At 39.4% G+C, this 23,988-nt stretch overlaps 1 protein-coding gene and 1 long non-coding RNA gene across 3 annotated transcripts; one reads left to right on the top strand and one right to left on the bottom strand.

The window, feature by feature from the left end:
* Positions 1 to 527: 527 nt before the first annotated feature.
* Positions 528 to 6,148, bottom strand: LOC143421775 (uncharacterized). Its single transcript, XR_013101345.1, has 2 exons — positions 6,067 to 6,148; positions 528 to 2,307 (listed from the first exon to the last, which is right to left on the bottom strand). It is a non-coding gene; the product is annotated as an uncharacterized LOC143421775 (long non-coding RNA).
* On the top strand, positions 3,669 to 23,866 carry LOC101477063 (cytochrome P450 3A56). 2 transcript variants are annotated; one of them, XM_024799370.2, is made up of 14 exons: positions 3,669 to 3,906; positions 4,716 to 4,875; positions 5,030 to 5,123; positions 5,322 to 5,374; positions 5,609 to 5,708; positions 18,638 to 18,754; positions 19,184 to 19,269; positions 19,362 to 19,504; positions 19,626 to 19,750; positions 20,048 to 20,132; positions 22,526 to 22,686; positions 22,789 to 23,015; positions 23,344 to 23,506; positions 23,596 to 23,866. In XM_024799370.2, exons 2-14 carry the CDS (start codon positions 4,808 to 4,810, stop codon positions 23,668 to 23,670), a joined length of 1,497 nt encoding a protein of 498 aa, XP_024655138.1. In that variant the 5' UTR covers positions 3,669 to 3,906; positions 4,716 to 4,807; the 3' UTR covers positions 23,671 to 23,866. The 2 variants fall into 2 exon arrangements, with proteins under 2 accessions (XP_024655138.1, XP_024655139.1); XM_024799371.2 differs by lacking the exons at positions 19,184 to 19,269; positions 19,362 to 19,504 and having other exon boundaries at positions 3,671 to 3,906; positions 19,610 to 19,750.
* The last annotated feature ends 122 nt before the right edge of the window (positions 23,867 to 23,988 follow it).

The following is a 23,988-nucleotide window of genomic DNA, read 5'->3' as shown; positions in this document are numbered from 1 at the left end:
CAAGTTAAGCAAATGAATGAATCAAGCGGTGATTTACATTTCTATAGATGTCTTGGGTATTTACCCAATATATCTGTAAATGATGTTCATCGACTTGTCGATATTTTTCCCCCGCGCCCCAGAGCAAAAGAGAAAAGGGATTCAAATGTTATATTTCTCAGCTGTCCCTCGTTTATCGCGGGTGTTATGTTCTAAAAATAACCAGCGATAGGTGAAATCAAGTAGCCAATTTTATTTTTTGACGGTGCAAAACGTTTCGTGGACATCGTGGACATACAGTACTGCACTTCAGAGTCACACTGCTAGCGATCGATGCAGCGATTCTGTACTGTACAGGAGAGACGTCACGGAGGAGATCGTTTGCAGCGATCAGGACGCAGGACACAATGTGACGTAAAAAAAAAGCATGCAAACTTGCACTAAAAAATCTGATACATGTGACCAATATCACTAACTTTACACCAGCATTTTTATAATAATAATAATAATAATAATAATAATAATAATAATAATAATAATAATAGTAATAACAACAACAACTTTATTTATAAAGCGCTTTCAAACAAAGTGCTGTACAACTAAAGAATATATTTATTTTATAAATAAAATAAAAGCGATACATAGCAATACAGGTAAGAGACACAATACAAGTTAAAAAAACAATAAAAATTTAAAAACTAAAAGCCATAGAATTAAGGATAAGGTGAACAAATGTGTCTTCAACTTAGTTTTGAAAACCTCCACAGAGCATGCCTGCCGAATATCTTGAGGGAGGTTGTTCCACAGAAACGGGGCACGAAAAGAAAAAGCACACTCTCCAATTGTCTTTTTTCTGGCTCTAGGAACTTTTAGAAGGCCAGAGTCCTGAGATCATAGAGCACGAGATGGAACATAAAGGTGTAAAAGGTCGGAGAGGTATGTAGGTGCCAATCCGTTTAAAGCCAGGTGAGCAGCAGGACCTTAAAATCTGCTCGAACCTGACAAGGTAGCCAATGCAGAGATCTCAGAACAGGGGTAATGTGCTCAAATTTAGCAGTTCTTGTTAAAATGCGAGCAGCTGCATTTTGCACCATCTGTAGACCTCTAAAACTTTTCTTTGGTAGGCCAGAAAGAAGAGCATTGCAATAATCAATACGGGAAGACACAAATGCATGGACAAGAACCTCTGCAGTGTCGCTTGACAAAACTTGTCTGATTCTGGCTATGTTCCTCAAATGATAAAAGGCGGTCTTTGTTATCTCTTTTACATGAGATTCAAAGGAGAGCACCATATCGAACCACACACCCAAGTTTTTTACTTTGTTCCTGAAATTTATGGCTCTGTCATCAATTTTCAAGATGAAATTTTGGGACAAGTGCTGAAATTTGTATGGCCCAATGACCATCAACTCTGTCTTATCAGTATTTAAGAGCAAGAAATTATCTGATAACCAGCCCTTAATTGCAGATAAACAACATTCTACTTTGGATACTTCAGCACAATTTCCAATGGTTAAAGGAACATAAAGCTGCAGGTCATCAGCGTAACAATGAAAGGTTACATTAAAAGAACGTAAAAGAACACCAAGAGGCAGCAGGTACATAGAAAACAGCAATGGTCCAAGTACGGAGCCCTGAGGGACTCCATGCCTCACTGCACAAGTCTCAGAGAGATCATTTTTAAAACTAACAGTCTGAGACCTCCCAAGCAGGTAAGATCTCAGCCATGATAAAACTTTTCCTGTAATTCCAATAAAATGTTCAAGCCTATCCAATAAAATGCAGTGATCCACAGTGTCAAACGCAGCACTTAGATCCAGCAGTAATAAAACTGAAGTGCGATCATTGTCTGCATTTACCAGCAGATCATTTACCACTTTGACTAAAGCTGTTTCTGTGGAGTGATTTGGTCTAAAAGCAGACTGAAATGGTTCATACAGATTGCTTGTTGACAAGTGCTCAGTGAGCTGCTTAAAAACCACTTTTTCAAAGATTTTAGATAAAAAAGACAGATGTGAGATGGGTCTATAGTTTGCGACCATGTCAACATCCAGTCCAGGCTTTTTCAAGATCGGCACTACCACAGCTGATTTAAAACATTCAGGAAAGACTCCAGTCATCAATGAAGTATCTAAAAGAAACAGAATGTAGGGTCCTAATACTGACCACAGTTCCTTTATAACCCAGTGTAATGTTGGACCCGAGAAACATACGCTGGAGCGAATATGATGACAGCAGAACTTTTATTCGACACTGTGGTTTGTTTACTGGGACACAGACACTCCCGCTCTCTCTGCTGTCACGTCCGCTCTCCTCCTCCGCCTGTCACTGCCAACATATAAAGAGACACAATCACTGTCAGATCCCAGTACACCTGTGCACCCCGCCCCTGCGCCGCCCCGGGAGCTCACTGCGTCACCCCTCCTCTGCAGCTGGCCAGAGACCACACCCACGCCACACCCAGGCTGGTAGAGGATCCAAAGAACAGGTTGTACATCGAGCTGCTTTTACAACCTTAGTTAATCCAGACAGAGAAATAACCTTGAAGTCACGGAACAGTTTATCAGCACCAACAGGAAAAGCAGCCGAATAGTCTAGTGAACTGCTTTAGGAGGGAGTAATATGATTTCTAAGTGTTTCAGCCCTGTCTCTGAAAAATGTAAGAAAGTCATGAGCTATCAAATTAGAACAGCAGAGTTGACTTACTCTCTGTAAGTTGCAACACTGTGTTGAAAAGGAGTTTTGAGTTATGTTTATGGCTCATGATGAGATTTGAGAAATAATTTGCTTTCGCTGTCGACATCGCTGATTGAAGACAAGACAATGAGTCCTTCAAGCCTGGAGAAATACTTCTAGTCTGGAAGATCTCTAGTGATGCTCTGCTTTTCTACAATTTCTTCTCAGGTTCAAGAGCTCCTCATTTAACCAAGGCATAGGGTTCCTTTTTTGACATTTCAACTTCCTTACGGGAGCAACAGAGTCCGGTAGTTCAAGAAGTGTATTATTAAGATTCGCAGTCAAGGTGTCCACACATAACTCCTGGGTAAAAATAGGGTCCAACACATCAGGTAGATGTAATTTAACTCCAAGCAATGCTTCAGGGCTAATATAACGAGATGATCTGAGGGGAACTTTCCCCTCACAGAAGCTGGAGATTTAGGGATTAAAATATCAAATAAAATTGCGGAGTGGTCTAGAATAGGTAAAACGCAATTTTCAGTAATTGATACATTCAGCCCGTAGCCTAAGACAAGGTCTAGGGTGTGGCCCAGACACAAATTGTGTGAAGTTTAAGGAATCAATTACATTTAAGAAATCTTTGAGCAGGGGTTTATCCTCACAACACAGATGAATATTAAAGTCCCCCACTATAAGAATCCTTTCATAGTGAGTGATAAAACATGTCAAGAAGTCTGAAAATTCCGAAATAAACAAGTCATATTTAGGTGAACGATAGATGACTATAATTAGAACCACGGGACAGCCTAAAGTCAGAAGTTGGGACTCAAATGAGGTAAAAACACCAGGACTTTCTGTTTGCATTTAAAACAGTCTTTGATGATAGAGGCTACCCTGCCTCCCCTCCCACACAACCTGGGGGCGCTGAAGAAGCTGGCATCGGTGGGGCAAAGTTCCATGGCGACCAATAAAGCAGCCTCGGGTGAGCGTGCTCCGATGACGTCGGGTAAACAGGAAGAAGGCAGCGCTGAGGCCAAAATAAAGTCCTAAGCAGCCAGGGTCACCGATGGTAAGGACCCGCCGCATCCAATTTCTGACCCGAACACGCTTCCCAGAGCGCGTGCCGCGCATTCGTCCACTTCTCCAGCGCTTCCGTTTCGAAGGATTTCAGGGGGGATCACGGCGATGCAGTTCCCCCGGTACCGAGGCGTCCTCCACATCGCTTGCTAACGCTGGGGAGCTTCAACAGTGAGTCACGGATATTAAGCAGCGTCTGTCGCTCATATACCAACAGGGAGTGGGTTTTTAAAACTAGCAGGGACACCACTAAGAACATAAAACATAAACATTGCAGAACCGAGAGACGGCGTGCCATGACATCCGGCGCCATCTTCATGCAATGGGAGAAAGTAGTTGGCCACAGATCTCTTTGCGTTTACTGTGTTATTGTGGGAAAGGTTACACAAAACTGCAGAGCATGCGCAGCTGTAATAGTTTCACACAAACATCATAAAAAAAGAGAATCAGATAACAAGACTTTTATGTCAAAAGTAAATCACAGACCAACTACATCACGTAGCAGCCGTGGAAGGTGGAAAAATAACTATTATGGGGATAATGAAGAACTTCAGATTCTAACCGCTTTATTATAACCGTGAAGAAATACTAAAATGCTTCAATACGAAAGCTAATTTACAGAGCAATTTCACACTCACGGCAGAAATATTTTTGTCTTTTAGTTGACCTTCTACCCTGAATGCAACTGAATATCCGACAAGATGAAAACAGATCAGAAATGCGTTTAATAAGAACAGCCAAAAAAGAAGAAAAAAGAAATTTAATGTTTTAGCTTAAATAAAACTTTATTTTTCTTGATTTTCTTGGAGAAGCCATATTTTGCAGGCAGTGGTGTTCAGTGTGAAGGCTAAAGTGTCTTTTCTTCTCACTGTGTTTGTGCAACAACTGAATATGAATGCGAAGAAAAAAGGTTTAAAAGCTTCTGACCCGCCTCTGACCCTTTATGGAGCTTATTACATAATCACATTTCTGTCTCATAGACTCCTCCCACCACACAGAAGCAGATGTTTTAAAAACACAGATTTTCCAGCCTTCTTCCTCACCTGTAGCTTTTTGTCGGAAAGAAGTCGCAATGTTTTTCACGCTGTTTTCAGCAACCACCTGGACTTTGCTGGTCCTGCTTTTCACGCTGATATTACTGTGAGTATTCCTCGACTACTGTTTTGCAAGACAATCGAGCCCTTATCTTATGTCGCGGTCAAACCCACCCGTACGTGGAGTTTTGTTTCTCCTGTATTCCCTTTATTTTAATGTCCAACTGACGATTTCAGATTTTCTCTGTTTTGTGACACAGGTACGGATTATGGCCATATCGGTTCTTCAAAAAGCTGGGAATACCTGGACCGAGGCCCCTGCCTTATATTGGAACGATGCTGGGCATAAGAAAGGTACGCACAGAAACCAAACTCACCTTAGAGACTGGGATACGAGGAGCTGACTGATTTGATCTTGAAGAAGTGAGAAGGACATATTTAATGTCCTTATCAATCGTCACTGACCTGCCTGACTTCTCTGTATTTTGAATGCACATGTCCTACTCAGTGGCATATTGACACTAAAACACATTTTCCTATAACTTTTTGCAGGGAATTCTTGGTTTTGACCTAGAGTGTCATGCCAAGTATGGTGACATCTGGGGGTGAGTATTTACTTCATCAACCAGGAAGTTCACTCATGTTAAAATATGTTTGTCAGCCATGCAATACCCTCCAAAAAAGAAGAAGAAATAAAATTTTAAAAAGAAATAAAATACAACAATTCTGAATTCATTGTCAATAATGCTGCGATCTAAAGCAAAACAAAAAACAAAAAATGTGTTAAACAATTAGTCATTGTGTCATTGTAAAATAAAAGGCTGTTGTCTTTTTTGCAGGTTGTACGATGGACGAACGCCGTTGTTAATGGTGGCCGACCCTGAGATTGTTAAAACCGTGATGGTGAAGGAGTGCTACTCTGTGTTCACCAACCGCAGGGTAAGAAGCTCCTCTTTCTATCATATACCAAAGTGAAAGTTCAGCAAATCAGATGTAGTACAATGCTGACATCTGCTCTCAGATTTCTGTCAAGTTGCATAATTTATTAGATTTCATGAAACCTGTAGCAGTCCCACGGACCAAGGAAGAAATAGAGAGAGCCTCGACGGGTGCAGTAATTTTTACTTTGAGATTCATTCAGAGTCTAACAGTGCTGAGGTGCGCCAATGCACCGTGAAAACTAAACAGAAACACAAAATACATTTTCTTAGACGCTTATTACAAATATGAACTCAAATAAAGCAGAAAATACAACAAAATATCAAATAAGCAATCAAATACAACTTAAAACATGTACCTCGCTCCGCATTCCAAGGGCTGCAAATTGTTAATTTCGCTAGAGTCCGGTATCACGCTGTTTCACGCTTCATTGAGAGCTGCCTAATGGGACATGTGCGCCACAAAACCGGTCTGAGCTGGAAGTGCAGCTTGCCACTAACTAAGCAACAGAGCCCTCTACTGGACACTACGCGTAGCTGTTCAGGCTTAGATCAATAAACAAAACTGGATCTTTACAAAACCTTTGGACGTCCTGCCACTCTCCATAGAACGTAAAATGGTAGCAAAACATAGGTACAAATGCTTTTTCACTTTTTTACATTAACAAAATTGCTAGCAGTGATTTCAAAAGCAACTTGGGAAATGCTGTAGTTTATAGTGTCAGGCTGATGTGTTTAGGAAAACAACAGCAGCACTACTGGGAAAGACTGTTACCACATGAAATGTAAATGAAGTAATATTAAAATCCAACAGGCTGAACTTGCAGCAGTTCTCTGTGCTTTACACAAAGAGTTACACTTTTATTACTCAAGGGTTACATCAGCCAACACAGCAGCTGAAGAACATGAAACACACTTCACTGTTTCACATAAAAACTAGAGAACAAAAACAGATGTTATCTATCTTACTGTGTATAACAGAATCAAAGCTAATTGCACGAAGGGTTTATGTATTTAAACTAGTGCTATCAATATATTAAAAATTATCTAATTAATCTCACAACTTTCTGTAATTAATCATAATTAATCACAATTACTTGGTCAATAGCCTGGTTGATATTACTTTTTTAAAACTTTATTTAAACTTTTAGTTAAGCTTGTAACTGACATTTATGCAATATAATAAAGTAAATGCAGAATAAACACAAAGAATGTGTGCTTAAATTCAAAGAGAATTTGAATAGTTTTCTTCAATCTCTGAACACAGGTTCTCTCCTGTGAAATACAACTTAAAAAAACTATATACTAATAGTTAAGTATACACTAATATATAACATAACAATATATATTAGTTCTGTCAACAGTTAAAATGTTTAATTTGATTTATCACAGGGTTACTGTGGATTAATTTTGATTAATCACGACTAAATATCATTCTTTTTTTTTTTTCTATATTAATCGCATTTCATTTTGCATGAGCAAACAGACTCGCGAAAAAAGGGAAAATATACGCATCTAACATGTTTATTGAACATCTTGAACATTCATGTTAACAAAAACTCAGTAAACATTTATCAACTCTCTCTGTAACTCTTGAGAGTCACTTCAAGTCCTTGAAACGAGGAACCAAAGCTATGTAAAGCGTATCTTCTAAACGATAGTAACAGGTCTGCAGTTTGTTGCAATCCTCTTGGAAACTGTGTCAGTCAATATTTCCTAGGCCGACTTACTGAGCCCCCGATGCGCCGTGAGTGGTTTGCTGCAAGTTGGGTAACGCGTTAGTCAAAGTGCTTGCAGCACCCCTGGCTAACGTATGGTTCGTGTCAATGTGATAATTTAAGCTGGAAGTGCTTTGATGAAAAGAAAATTCATTCTTGCACAGCGTGCAATAATACTTTATGTCGGTCGACTGTTCCGTCTTGTTATCAGGGGCGGATCTAGAGAAATTTTCTTAGGGTGGCATGAGGGTGGCAAAGAAATCAAATGGGGTGGCAAAATCAAAGCATTTTTTTTTCCAAACACATATGCAGGTGGTTACATATGGTTAAAATGATTCAAATGCAGTAAGTATGTTTTTCATATAAATATAGTCTATAACTTAATTATTGTCTGTAGCCCACATAATTACGCACTTACATTTGCATTTACATTTGAGTTTTTATTTTATGTACTGTATAGCCTGTGTGATAAATAAATATGTAGCCCAATAAGTATAAAATCCACAAAGCTACACAGCATGGGGCAGTTCATTTACAAACACAAGTCTAAATTAAGTTTCACACTTTTTTTGTTAGAAAACTATCACATTGTTACATGCTTAAATTGCACAAAATGTCAGAAATATGCACTGTCATGAACAAAAATTTAAACCTAATTTTTCATCATTTGTTGGATTAACCCACTGAAATACAACAAACTCCTTTTGAGTTTACGTTTGTATTTCACCCTCAAATTGTTTTATTTTATTTTTTCCCCTTGCCTTGCTTGGTATCATTCCTTCTTTTTTTTTTAGCTCAACTGAATTTAGTTGTTTTTTCACTGACATACTGCATTAGTATTACTGATCTGAAATCACACAAAGAACTTAAAATCCTAGTAGTATTTTTTTTACTGTAAAAAAAAACAAACAAAAAACACAGACATGTTGAGTAAATTTTTATAACTTGAAATGCAAATATAATATAATTGTACATTTTGTAAACATATGCAACTATTTATCTAAAAATGCAGCCAATACATCTGCTGAGTTTTTAAATTTTGCACAACCATTTAAAAATATTACTAAAACTAAAATGAGAGAACAATCAGGTTTCGCAATAAGATGCCCCACAAATGATGTGTGACAGTAAAAAAAAAAAAGTTTGTCCACCAAAAGACAGAACAGCACACGGATAAACCTGCAGGCCTGACAACAGGAGGGGTATCACTTAGTGACAGTTTTTACATTGCAAATGTGCCTTTGTGTTCATTAGTGACCTCACTGACACACAAGGCAAAACGACAACAGAACTACACAAGGCAACACAACACACTAAGTGTAAGGAAGAGGACTCCCTTACTAAATTTATTTATATTATCTGTATAGCACTTTAGAGCACACCTTTCACTTTATTAAAAGCACCTTATCAAGCACTTTATTTAGCGTTGCACTTTGAGCATGGATTTGCACACAAGAAGTTTAAATATTTATTGACTATTTATTGGGGATTTTAAAATCAGTTGGTAGCCTTGTTTCAGATCCTGCACAGCTGCTCCTCGTCAAGGAATGTGGTGGTTGTCTGTCAGGAGAGAAGAATGGTGATTGAGATTGTGATTAAGGTTTACCAGTAAGGAAAACTAATGCAAATGTGTGTGTGAAATCTAGGGATAAAAGTGGTGCAAATAGGTGTTTGTAAGATAATGATTACTCACCTTTCTTGCCTGTGTCCTCTTCAAGGTGTTTGGGCAAATGTTTCCCTGGGGGTCCAGACACCATTTAAAGGTTCTGGGAGAGACCATTGGTAAAGAGAGTGTGGTGAATCTTGTTGTGCTTGAGTTTCTGGGTTTTTATAATATTGGGTTTGGTGTAACATTAAGTGTGAAATATTTATTAATATGTAAATGTGAAAATGTATTTATGTATTTATTTATTCTTATTGATATATTGTATACTGTGGTGGAAGGTTGGGATTTAAGAATTTACCCGAGAGTGGAATAATGGTTTAGTCTGTGACAGCTGAACATATTTAAGGCTGCCAGTTGTCATCAGAGGGTGGATTTTTGTGCTGTGAAGAAGCTCGACAAGTTAATTGTTGTAAGGACAGCTGTATAGCAAATAAATACTTTGTTCCACTACACTTGCCTTGGTCCATCTCACTGTGTTTCCAGCCGCTAAGGGCCGCCCTGTTACACTAAGTATACACTCCACACTAACCATCACAAATCTCCCACATCTAAAAACGCTCTCTCTCTCACACACACACACTCGCTCGCTCTGTCTCGCTGTCGTTACTGTCACTCCCAAAACTCTCCCCTCTTCCTAAACAACCAAATCTCAGTGTTGATTTTTTTTTTTTTTTTTAATTGGTCGACATGGTACATTTTTCCACCGATAGGAAACATGTGGCTTTTTTTTTCCCTTTCTTTACTGTTTTCGCGATGTCCTTAGAAAACGCTTAAAACACACACACAAACGTGATGACAGTATTTAGAAAAAAGCATGGCTTATATATATTATCATAACTCTGGATTTACTGGCCTGTAATTAAAATTTATAAACTTTGAAGTCCGAACTTTCAATGTGGGCTGAAAGAGAGACTCCGCGTGGCTGCAGCTTTTTGCTAACTTAAATCAGTAATGTGATTTGGAGGCGCAGCATGTCCGTGGACCACAGAGGGTTAATAACACTCACTTTCCTTCCATTTACAGAGTGTAACATCCAACCACCTGTGTAAAATCCGAAATTCCCATGGTGTTGTTCAAAATGTGGTCTGGCACAATCATAAACGTCGCTTGCTACTGAAAACAAGAAAAAAGCCATCCTGCTATGGGCTGAACCATTTGTTAATGGGGGGGGGGGGCACTATGCAATATATTCAGTTTTAGCATTTATATTCACTGTTGACTGTAACTATGCTCAAACTGTTAATGCTATCTTATTTTAATAAACAACAATGTCATATGCAAAACTGGGGTGGCACGGGATCATTTTATGGTGGCACTTGCCACCCCATGCCACCCTTCTAGATCCGCCCCTGCTTATTATTCTTTTACTACTCAAATTTCCTATCTAGAAGGCCAATGTGCGTTTATCATCTTCCATATTGAGTTGATTGGTTCAGTGCCCGTCACTACCAGATCAACTGCCCATTTGTGCATGTGTGAAGGTAACTCTACTTGGACAAACTGCTCGAAATGCCTAACAGAAACATTTCAGGGATTTTGGGTCATTCTGCACTCCAGATGCGTTAATTGCATTAAAAATTTTAATCTCGTTGACCGCGATGGCAGATTAATTTGCGTTAACACGTTAATTTTGACAGCCCTAATTTAAACCAATTGAAATCATCACATTATTGTTTCTAGGACAGAAACAATATATAAATATGTTATATAATATATAAATAATATAAATTATCAGCATTGTACTAGTGAGTGGTGTACTTTGAAACAGTTTTCTGACATGTGCTTATTTAATCAATCATCAATAAGCACTGGTAGTAGTTGAGATATTTTTAACAAATATCACATGTTTCCCCACATCTATATTATCAAACGAACCTGGATAAATATGACGGGTTACTGATTACATTTTACTCGAACCTCTTTACACTGTAGTACTTATTTATGGTGATGTTGGTATTTGTCGTTTGTTTACTTTCCACTTTTGCATGTACCCATGTGCGTCGATCTAGCCAAAGGAAGTTCTATATGAATAATCAACATAGAGCCAACGCAGAGAAGATTCCAATTGCATTACATTATATGTGCAAACCAATGTTGGAAATGTAAGCAAACATTGAGAGTAGAGCAGGGCGATATGGCCAAAAATATTTATCACGATATATATTTGAAAATTTGCGATAACAATATAACCGACGATATAATTGATGCGAGACAAAATACAACTCCACAACATTACTAGTGCAAAAAGACAACCTTCCATTTATTTTCACATAAACAAGAAGCTGGTTTTTATGTACATTAAAGCTTTATAAAAATTTAACAGTGCAAATGCAAATTCCTTGCTGAAAGTTTAACCAAAAGGCATTTCCAGTAGAAATGGGCTGACATATCCTGAGCATAACCATGTATAATATCCACTGAAGTTAAAAAGAGGTGCTTTGCAACATTAAACTGCAGTGTGCAGTATGCATTTTTCGGACCATAAGGTGCACGGGATTATAAGGCACATTAAGCGAAACAAAGCAGTCAGATAAATCAAACTTTATTAAACTCATTCTTCTTGCTTCCTCCACTTCTGTACCATTGATTCATTAATGTTGAATTCTCTGGCAGCTGCTCTATTCCCATGTTGTTGCAGTATATTAATGACTAACCTCGCATTGTGGATGGATTATCTCAGTTGTTCTCCTGACTGAAGTTTGGTCCGTTTACAGCATCCTGCCATGCGATTGCATTTGTCTCTAACCATGAAGAACCTTCACGTTAACTTTTATAAGTGGAAAAGTGTTAGTGTTCGTCCTCCAGCTTCACTGTTTATGTTATGCTAACATAGCTGTGTCGCTAGCGATCACGTAGCACATCATTATATACCAGCTAGCCCAACTTCAGTAACCCTACAAACATCACTGCTTGTAAGAGCCAAAGTCAATGTTTATGTTTTTCCTTTTTTGTTTTGGTGGCACAGGTGTATAGCTTTACCTGCGTCTCAGGTGATGGTATGTGGGTGTGGTCACAGTCTATTTACCTGATGTCGGTGTTCGCAGCAGGTGTGTTGGGTGAGTGGTTTGTGGGCAAACTTTTCTGTTGACCGTCATTTTTTGGCACACCAGTTAATCCATGCGCTAGTTGGAAATTGATTGAAAGCGCAAATGTTTGTTCTTGTTTTGTTCTTAAAATAAATGCGCAAAGTACAAGTTCGACTCATTATGGATTATTGGAGGCGCGTCACAGGGACACAACCAACTCAGCCGGCCGCGGCTTTATTTACGGATGAAAGTCGCAACATTTAGTCAACAGAAAAACTCTTCTTTTATTGCACGCATCAAAACAATGAAGAGGATTTTTGGATATACGTTTTGGAGTCACGGAGCTGTCAGATGAGTGGACGCAGTTCTCAAATGAGTAATTGGAAACGGCACCGTCACACTGGCATGGTGGAACGCAGCGCAACAGACACTTCAGAAGCGGTAGGACACGCGGATTCACTCTGTGTATTATTGGATGTTTTGAACACAGTTTGTAAGTGTCATCGCTTGTCCATTGGGGACATTGGTTTGATCTGCGTTGTGTGCGTGCGTGTGCTTGATTTGGCAAGCTGGAGGACTCTGCTCTGGTTTTGACAGCCTGTGACGCTGCTGCGCAATGGTTTACACGGAAGAAAAGTATTGGCTGTGGTCTATCTTTGAAGCTGTGGAATATAATGTTGTTTTGATGCATGTGAAAAAGTGACGATGAGTGAAATAAAAGAAGCCGAACATGAACTGGAAGAAAAAAGATCTGCAAAACTGACGGCTAAAGCGCTTGCTTTTAAAATGGAAACTTTGCAGAAAGAGCGAAAAGCTCATGTTAACAAGATTAAAGGGTTAACTCGTGATATTAAAGAATTGATGAACAAGGATGACAATGCAAAAGCTGTGCTGCTTAACTTGGAAAAACTGAATGATTTGTATAAAAATGCCAAAGCAGTTCATGATGCATTCATTTTATTGATTCCTAAAGATGAACAAGATGCTCATATTGACTGGTTTGGACGCATAACAAAATGTAATGATGATTTTGTTGAAGATGTGAAACAGTGGCTTCTTGAAGCTGGAAGACCTTTTATGGAAAAAGACAATGAAGCTGAGAAAGTGCCTACTGCTGTTACTTTGGATGTGCCCGTTTCTGCTGAGCCTGTTTTATCAAAGGAGACGGTTTCTTCCACAAATGATAAAAATAACATCTTAACATCCCCAAAGCAGGTTAAAACAAATTCTGACATACAAGATGAAATACAGCCAGGTGACAGTGTTTCAAACGTAGGAAGCAAAAAGAGTAAAATCAGTTCTTCAAGCTCAAACTCCAGAGCATCAAGTACAACATCAGCACGAATAATGGCTGAAGCTGAAGCAGCTGCTCTGATGGTAAGGCAAAAAGTGCTTAAGGATAAACATGCCTTGGAGGAACATGAAGCACAGTTAAGGAGACAGCGGGAGCAACTGGAGCTGGAAACAAATATAGCTGCCACGGTTGCAAAAATGAAAGTACTGAAAGGCTCAAAAGGATCCAGTATTAAAAGTAAACTATCAAAAATATCAGATGGTATGGAGTCATATTTTGAAAAGGGACAGAAGGTAACTCAAGTGTTGAATACTAGTCCGGATACTCCTGTACATGAAAGGCAACATGTGCATATCTTTAGGGAGCATAATGTTGCAGACTCACAATCTCTCTTAACCATAGGCAGAGTTCCAATACAACCTCAGACTCTTTCTGAAGATCCCTTGACATATCACTCAGACATTAGAAATTCACGTGAAAATAAACATGTATCTTCTCAACTTTCTAGTCATGAAGAAGACTGTAACATCGTATCTGTCATGAGTAAGCAAAACGAACTCACTGCTTTATTAATCCAACAACATAGTCTTTCTTCATTACCTAAAAAGGAGATCCCAGTTTTTGATGGAGATCCACTTCAGTACCAGACTTTTATTAAATCGTTTGAACACAACATTGAAAGCAGAAATAAAAACCCTGGAGATTGTCTTTATTATTTGGAACAACACACAAAGGGTCAACCAAGAGAACTTGTAAGAAGTTGCCTACACATGACTTCAGAAGCAGGATTCAGAAAGGCGAAGTGTTTATTACGGCAGCATTTTGGGAATGAACATAAACTTGCCACGGCTTACATGAGCAAATCACTTGCTTGGTCTTCAATAAAAGCAGAGGACACGAAAGCTCTTCAAGCTTACACAATATTCCTAAGAGGCTGTTGCAATGCTATGGAAGATCTCAGTTATATGCAGGAGCTTGACATGCCTGCCAACATGTTAGCTATAACAAAGAAACTTCCCTACAGGCAGAGAGATAAGTGGAGAACTGCAGTCTGTGATTTCCATGAGAAGTGTAATCGACAAGCTACATTTAAGGATCTTGTGGAGTTTTTAGAAAAACAAGTGAAGATCGCATCTGACCCAGTGTTTGGGGACATCAAGGATATCTGCACGACAAACAGAGACACAAGAAAACTTAAGTCCCAAACTCACACAAGATTCAAAGAAAGTTCTTTTGCTACCTCTGTGATGGCATCTGAAAAAGAAAATAACAAAGTTAAGGAAAAGGAAAGAATAACACAAATGAGGAGTTGCTTGTTTTGCAAAGGTAAACATACCTTAGAAAATTGTCAAGAGCTGGAAAGAAAAACGCAAAAAGACAAAATCACTTTTCTAAAAGAGAATGGAGTCTGTTTCGGATGTCTTTCTAAAGGTCACATTAGTAGAGACTGCAAAAAGCGCCTCAGGTGCAAGACGTGTGGTTTAAAGCATCCTCAAATGTTACACATCTATCAAAAGACAATGAGTAAAGAACAAGAATCAAAGGAACAAACTCAAAATCGTGCCATAGTCTCTATTCAGACCAGTGCTCTTACTGGGGCCGGTAAAGATGAATTCAAACTTTCAATCGTGCCTGTGAAAGTTAAGGCCAAGAAAGGAAATGTAACATTGTACACCTATGCATTTCTTGACCCAGGCAGCACTGCATCATTTTGTACAGTAAAGCTGATGAATAAGCTGAAAATTCATGGAAGAAGATCCAACATTCTGTTGAGAACTATGGGACAAAATAAAGTTGTTGAAACGGATATTATTGCAGATTTAGAAGTTGCTGGACTAGACGGAAATGAGTTTTGTGATCTTCCCATTCTTTATACTCAGTTCATTATGCCTGTCCATAAAGGAAACATTCCTCACCAGAACGATATACTCCGGTGGCCATATTTGAAGTCTGTACATCTGCCAGAAATTGACTCTGAAATTGATTTGCTAATTGGCTCGAATGTGCCAAAGGCTCTGGAACCACTGGATGTCATTAGAAGTGTTGGAGACGGACCGTATGCTGTTAAAACTGTCCTTGGCTGGACAGTGAACGGACCTTTGGGTGAGACTCAAACTGAAGTTCACAATCAGCCACAGATAAGTGTCAATAGAGTTTCAGTGGTGAAACTTGATGAGCTGTGGAATCAGCAGTTTAAAACTGATTTTCCAGAGTGTGCCAGAGATGAGAAAGAACCTTCTAAGGAAGACCAACAGTTTTTGGATAAAGTTTCCAATACTGCTAAGCTACATAATGGTCATTATTATATTGGACTCCCATTGAAAGACTTAAAGGTCTGCATGCCAGATAATAAAAGTGTCGCTGAACAACGCCTTCAGAATCTGAAGAAAAGACTTATGAAGAACGCTACTTTTCTGCAGGACTATAACAGCTTTATGTCAGATATGATCTCTGAAGGTTATGCAGAAAAGGTACCAGAAGACAACTTAGAACGGACAGATGGCAGGAAATGGTATTTGCCGCACCATGGTGTTCTGCATCCGCAAAAGAAAACCCTTAGAGTGGTGTTTGACTGTGGAGTCAAGTATCAAGGAGTGTCGCTAAATAGCAAGCTCTTACAAGGTCCAGACTTGACCAGCACGTTAATTGGAGTTCTGACAAGATTTCGTAAAGAACCTGTTGTCATTGCTGCAGACATTAAGGCCATGTTTCACCAGGTTAAAATACCAGAGGAGGATCGAGATATGTTGAGATTCCTTTGGTGGCCCAACGGAGATTACACTCAAGCCATGGTTGAATACAGGATGACAGTACATGTGTTTGGAGCAACTTCATCTCCAAGTTGTGCAAATTTTGCACTAAGGAAATGTGCTGAAGATCATAAACAACAGTTTAGCCTTCAAGCCGTGGATGCAATGTTGAACAACTTTTACGTCGACGATTGTCTCGTCTCAGCAGCCACAGAAGAGGATGCGATCGATCTCTATCATGAACTCTGTGCCATATGCTTGAAAGGAGGCTTTCCACTGAACAAATGGATAAGTAACAGTCGTAATGTGTTGGCTGTAATACCTGAAAGTAACAGAGCAAGCAAAATAAAGGATCTAGACTTGATCAGTGATGAACTTCCGGTGGAAAGAGTTTTGGGCGTTCAATGGTGTGTGGAGTCTGACGTTTTCAAGTTCAGAATCACTCTAAGAGATCGACCTTTGACAAGACGTGGCATCCTTTCTGTAGTCAGCTCTGTTTATGACCCTTTAGGAATGTTGGCACCAGTAATCTTAACTGCTAAAAAGATTCTGCAAAATCTGTGTCGAAAAAAGATTGGATGGGATGATGCATTACCTGATGCGGTTATACAGGAATGGACTATTTGGATGCAAGAGCTCTACAAGCTGGAGGAGTTCAAGGTTGATCGTTGTTTTAAAACCAACAGTTTTGGAACTGTAAAAACTGCTCAGTTGCATCATTTCGCAGATGCATCTGAGGACAGCTATGGAACATTGACTTATTTGTTACTAAAGAACGAACGAGACCAGGCACGCTGTGCATTCATTATGGGAAAGGCACGTGTTGCTCCTTTAAAACCAGTTACAATCCCTCGAATGGAGTTAACTGCTGCCACCTTAGCAAGCAGAATGGATGTAATGTGGAAGAAGGAGCTGCAGATGGAACTGAAGGACTCAGTATTTTGGACTGACAGCACCTCTGTACTGAAATATATCTTCCACAACTGCAACAAAGACAGAAATGGTGCAACCCAAAACGAAACTTCATGCCAGGAGACATTGTAATCATTGTTGATGATTCCGCACCACGGAATTCCTGGATAACTGGAAAAATAGAAGAGACAATCCAGGACAAAAGGGGATTTGTTCGTCATCTTCGGATCAAGACAAAAACTGGATTCCTAAACAGACCTATAAATAAAGTCTGTCTGTTGCAGGAAACAGAGAATATTTAACATATTGGACTGACTGGATAAACTTTAAGTGACCTACTCCTTTTATTTATGGGTTACTAACCTCACAGATGGTGAACCACAAGTAGTAGTACTGATGCATGTTGCACTAAAGGGCGATTGAAATGTTTTATGAACAAGCAAATAATGTAAGACTTGATTATTTTGTAATTATTATTTAAAAGATAATAATTAGGGGCCGGTATTGTAAGAGCCAAAGTCAATGTTTATGTTTTTCCTTTTTTGTTTTGGTGGCACAGGTGTATAGCTTTACCTGCGTCTCAGGTGATGGTATGTGGGTGTGGTCACAGTCTATTTACCTGATGTCGGTGTTCGCAGCAGGTGTGTTGGGTGAGTGGTTTGTGGGCAAACTTTTCTGTTGACCGTCATTTTTTGGCACACCAGTTAATCCATGCGCTAGTTGGAAATTGATTGAAAGCGCAAATGTTTGTTCTTGTTTTGTTCTTAAAATAAATGCGCAAAGTACAAGTTCGACTCATTATGGATTATTGGAGGCGCGTCACAGGGACACAACCAACTCAGCCGGCCGCGGCTTTATTTACGGATGAAAGTCGCAACACTGCTGTTTAGTTTCCTGTCTTCATTTATGTTGGAAGTGATAGCAGAGCTGTACGTTTGATTTTTTTCAGAAATCTCTCAGTCAGAACATGCAATATCACGCTTAGGTAACTAGCGAAACTAGCGAGCTAACTTCCGCTAGCTTCCTGCTAACTTCTAACTCCGTTAAATGTAATAACTTTTGTTTTCATGGATGCCTGGAAGTTAAACTTTATAGTTATACCTGGTAAAGCAGCAATGCTGATCGTTTTATTAAAGATGAAAGAATTTAGACAGTTTTTAACTCTAAGTGATGCTGCAGTGTTGTTTGACCTGAAGCATACGGAGTTTAGGACCCAGATTACTCCCAGATTTAAGAGCATCTTAGTCCGACAAATATGACAATAACAACGGCTGCTTGCATGTTCTGCAAAAAAATGTGCTTTGTTGTGTATCTGACGGACAAACACCAAACCAGTTCCACATCACGGAAGTTGCACCATTTTTACAAACCAATTCTGGTTCATCTGTTTCACTCAACAATCGGCCATGTGCGTATGAAAACAAAGGCACCGCGCATGCGCGTTTTACTCCCATTCTATCGCGATATTTCATTTTCCTATCGTTGCCTAACATTATACCGGTATTACCGTGAACGGTATAATATGGCCCAGCCCTAATTGAGAGTTGTTATTTCCTTTTCACAGGATACTGGTTTTTTCACTGGACCTATGGATGACGCTCTTGTAGTAGTCAAAGATGAAAGGTGGAAACGAATTCGCAACAGCGTGTCTCCATGCTTCACCAGTGGAAGACTGAAACAGGTTGATATATCTAAGTTCATTAACCACTTATATCCCAAAAAGTTTCTTTTTCAATGGGTGAAAGGTGATGAAACATTTCCCCCACTGAAAACGCTACGTCCAGAAAAAAAGAATCAACGTTTCTGGATTTCAATACCTGGATGATTGAGCATGCATCAAGACATAACCACTAATGTGATTAAACTATATACAAAATGAAGTACAAAAATAAAAGCCAGCAATTCCCATTATATGTTCTTATTTATTTCACAGACACTGTAAAGACATTGTTAAACTTTTTAAAATAGAGAAAACGAGTTTACAAATAAAATGTAAAAACATCATCAGTGTGTTTTGATCTGTTTTCTTTCTACATATCTGACAGACATTTAACATCTACAGAATATTAATAACATAATTTTCTTATTTTGTCTCCATTATATAAAAAAGGTTTTTCCCCTCGTTGCTCGCTATGCAGAACGACTTGTTGCAAAACTTGAGGAAATGAATTTGGATGAACCCATCACTGTCAAACAGTATGTTGTTAATCTGAAATATGCAAACATATTAAATTGTTCGTCCTAAAATAAATAATGCACTGATCACTTGTCTTTTCAAACTCTAATAGGTTTGTGGCTCCTTACAGTTTAGACACTGTGACCAGTGCTTCTTTCAGTGTGGAGACAGACTCCATAAACAATCAGAATGATCCAGTTAATGTTCAAGTCCAAAAGTTCCTTAAATTCAAAATGTGGCTTTTCTTATTCATAAGTATGTCCTTCTTTTGACTTTTAAAAACTCATTTAATTGATTTGTTTTCAGAAAGCAAACTCAATAGTATCTGCAGGATGTCAAATTTTGCTTACCGGTATTCAGTCTGGTCTCATTTCAGTGGCAGTTCCGTTTGGTGGACGTCTGGCAAAGTTCCTGAACATGGAAATCACACCCAAGGACAGTGTTGACTTTTTCTACAACATCCTCAAGAAATTTAAAAACCAGCATCATGAAGACAAATCTGTAAGCATTAAATTGACAAGGACATGAAACTAGTCGCAGAGGCCATCAGCTCATCAGAAATCTTTATAGACATGAGAGACAAGAGAAGGTTGTTTTCCATATACATCTAGCTTTGAAACCACAGGACTTGCTCCCTGTAAGCTACAGGAAAATAATTTAGGGCAATACCTGGAATCATTTGCCATTTTTTTATATACAGTCTATGCACACCGCAAACATTATTGATATTTTTCTTCTGCTGTTGACTCTCAATCATCCACATGTGAGCACATTTGAATATTGTCTTTTCTGATGTAGGCTCGAGCAGACTTCCTGCAGGTGTTGATCCAGAGTGAGATCCCAGAAAAGACGTATAAGAACGATGAAGAACAGCCAAGTAAAGGTATGTGTTTACCACAGAAGTAATCCAGAATAACCCAGTCACCTATGTCACATTTACTTTAGACAACTCAGGATCAAGGGTTTAACACACACATTTTTCTCATGACATCAATCTGCTCATATGTCTCAAAAGACCAGTCAGTCAGTATCATATATTATAAACCAGGAGCTTGATGATAAATAGCTGAAGGGCTCTACACATCACGACGACATCCCTGTAAATATTTATAGAGCCATCCTAGCTATTGTAACATTTTTGATAATCTGGCTATAAAAAATTACATTAACCAAGTTGGATCTCAGGTCAACATGTACCCCTTCAGCCAGAATGTAAACTACAGAAGACAAGAATCAAGGTTAAGGGTGTGCATTGGTGCCAATGCATACCCTTAACTAAATGTACAGTTTCACTGAGCAACTTTTCAGCTGCCCTGTAGCACACACACCTCCTACCTCAGGTCCCAGCACATCCTTTATCAGGGAGCCATGACTGGATGATGGAGCTCAGGTGTGTGCAGCCTCTGACACCACACCCTTAACCTGCTGCTACACCCTTCCCCTGCAGCTGAGCCACAAACCACACTCCATCACAGAAAGTTTTAGTATTAATCTTAAAAGCATAGTCTGTTCTTGTATCTTTTTATTAAAAATGATGCAGTTTAATGTGTCATTGCACTCTGAAATGAAACGAATGAATATTACAAATATACAGTTGGAGTTTAAAAAAAAGAAATCATGGAATCAATTTATGAACCAAAATGTATTCTAAACTTTTGAATCATCAAAGCAGCCACCTTTGACAGATATAACAGCTGGACACACCCATGGCATTCTTTCTACAATAAAACAAAAAATTCTTCTGCCCAGTCCAACCCAAACCAAAGGTTTGAGTCGGAAGACTGTGTTGCCCACTTCCTGATTTCAAGGTTACATCTTGTTCTTTTTTTCCTGAGGCAGTCTGGCAATGCTTGGACTTATGTTTTGAGTCATTACCTTGCTGTAGGATGAACCCCTGACCAACTAGGTTCATACCAGAGGGTGTTGCATGCCGCTGCAGAATGTTGTGGTAGTTGTTTTGGTTCAGGGTGCCTCTCCCTCTGTACAAGTCACCGAACCTGGATCCAGCAAAACAGCCCCAGACCATCACTCTTCCTCCTCCATGTTTGACAGTTGATGCCACACACTGTGGAACCAAAAATTTGCCTTCTTGATGGTGTACAAATGTCCTGCATGATGAACTGAAGATTTCAAATTTGGATTCATCAGTCCATACCTTCTTCCAGTCTTCAAATAGTCCAATGGTGGTGTTTCATGACCCAGGCAAGCCTCTTTGTCTTGTTCCAACGTCTTAGCGACTTAGCGTCTTGCTTCAACTCGCCCTGTCATGCCTGCAGCTTGAAGTCTTCTCTGTACATTTGAAACTGAGACTTGCTTACTGCTGTTAGGGTCAACCCGCGTGGACCCAGGTAGCAGATCACACAGACACTTTAAGCTAGAGCGTAAATGATTTCTTTACAATAACACAGTTCTGGGATTGCCGTCATAACTGGTGGAGGACTCAAACAGTCTATGGGAAGGCAAGGGAGCAGTGATTAGAGAATAGACACGGTGAGAGGAAGACGAGGACTATGTGAGGTGAGAGAGTTGGAGAGCTTACTTGCCACAAGTTTGGTGACAGGCTGGGCCAGGGGGTGTGAGGAGCTGGTGGATTAGGCAAATAGAGTGCGGGCTGGTGATGGTGCAGGCTGATGAGGGTGACCAATATTCAGAAAGAGACCAACACGTTACCACTTCTGGATGAGGCAATACTCTGACACCAGACAGCAGCTGCGCTGCTCCTCAAATAGCCCCAGCTGATGATGCCTGATGCCCTGCAGGTATGCCAGGGAATCCAATAGATCACAGTCCTGCCCGTCTGCACTGAAAAAGGGAAATGACAGGACAGCAACAACACACACCATCCCAACTCCTAATAACTACAACCACTATTAAGCTGTGTTCCTGTGAGCTGCCTATCATGCAAGCTGTTAACTCTCAGAAACTTGTCCTCGAATTCAGTCGTTTCTTTGGGTCTGACTTTGTTTACAATTTCTCTGTAAAAAAGCACCTACATTTTTAAGTGTTATGATAGTCTGTCTCTCTTCCATCTTAATTGCCTTTTTCTTGCCATTTTTGTAGTAACACACTACTTTCTGCAGTACAACACTGTTAAACTGATGCTCATGAGGGTATGGTACCACAGTGTGTTCCAAGACTCCAGAAAATTCAGAATGCCTGTAGGAATTAGTAGCACCAGCTTTAACCCTAACCCTAACTCTAACTGCCCGCAGGGGCGAGAAAGTACTAGCTACTGATTACGCTTAAATAAGATAATTAATTATGTTCTTTCCATAGGTTTGACTGAACATGAGATCCTTTCCCAGGCCTTGGTCTTCATCTTTGGAGGCTACGAGACCACCAGTACCACTCTAACTAACATCCTTTATAATCTGGCCACCAACCCTGATGCGTTGCAGACCTTACACAAAGAAATTGATGCTAAGCTGAAGGAAGATGTACAGTAATTCATCACATAATTTGTTGCCATCCTTGATTCGGTGGTTTGCCATTTGCATATTTTGTTTTTATGTTTGCCTTCTTCTTTATATTTTGCCTAGGCACCCATTTCATACGAGGAGCTGACCGGTCTACAGTACCTGGACCAAGTTATACTTGAATCAATGCGACTGTTTCCCACTGCCCCTCGCCTCAACAGGGTGTGCAAAAGAACTGTGCAAGTGAATGGACTCACCATCCCCGAAGGAACCACAATTAGGATTCCTGCGTGGGTGTTGCACAAAGACCCACGCTACTGGGACTCACCTGAGCTTTTCAGACCAGAGAGGTAACTGTGTAGGTGTGTCATCACAAGGTCATAAAGAACCTGGTCATCCTGTAATTAGTGAAACCTGGGACATTATGCTTTGCTTTATCTTTGCTAGATCTTTCGAATGTTTTATCCATTATAGCTTCCACCTAAGTACTGCTTTGATCATAGGTTTTTCCCTGCTGTAAGATCTAACTGGCCAATGGGTCCCTAATCCCTGCTTAGATGGTTTGGCATCTTTACGTTGTAGGTCTACAGACTGCCTAAAAATCATGGCTCAATACAATGAGAATTATTTGATTATACATATCTACATTTTTAAAGTTTGTTTGATCTGTATCTGCAGGTTCAGTAAAGACAACATGGAGGAGGTGAACCCATACGCGTTCATGCCATTTGGACTCGGCCCTCGTAACTGCGTTGGGATGCGCTACGCCCTCCTCGTCATGAAGATGGTTATTGTCCGTCTCTTGCAGAAGTACACTTTGGAAACATGCAAAGAGACAATGGTAAGAGCAGCAATCCTCCACATTTAGACTGTCATGGTACTCTGCTGTCCTGTCACTGATGTTACATCCATTTCTTTTCTTTTTTTTAGATTCCACTTCAGTTTGACTGGAAGGTTCAGCCAGTTCAGCCTGTAAAACTCAAGTTTGTTCCCAGAAATCAGTAGTCTAAGAGGGAACATCTCCATCCTATCAAAAAAAAATCCTATCAAACATTTTATTGTATAATTTTCTTTTAATGTGAGGCAAGTGCTGCCATAAGGGTATTCATCCTTTTTCTGCTGCTTAACTGTAAAATGTTAAATCAGTGCAGTGTAAATATTTGAATTTTCTTGCAATATTAATAAATCAAATGTATTTTAATTACTTTTCTTTAAATTGTGTTGAACTTTTTTCAAAAAGCTAACTTTACTAATGGTTTACTGTATGAATTTCCTGATAACATCTTTGATTTGTGCAAACATATTATTCTGTGACACTTGATC

This window comes from Maylandia zebra, linkage group LG13 (genome assembly GCF_041146795.1).
Source record: "Maylandia zebra isolate NMK-2024a linkage group LG13, Mzebra_GT3a, whole genome shotgun sequence".
NCBI classification, from domain to species: domain Eukaryota; kingdom Metazoa; phylum Chordata; class Actinopteri; order Cichliformes; family Cichlidae; genus Maylandia; species Maylandia zebra.
This window is presented reverse-complemented; position numbering and strand designations above follow the sequence as displayed.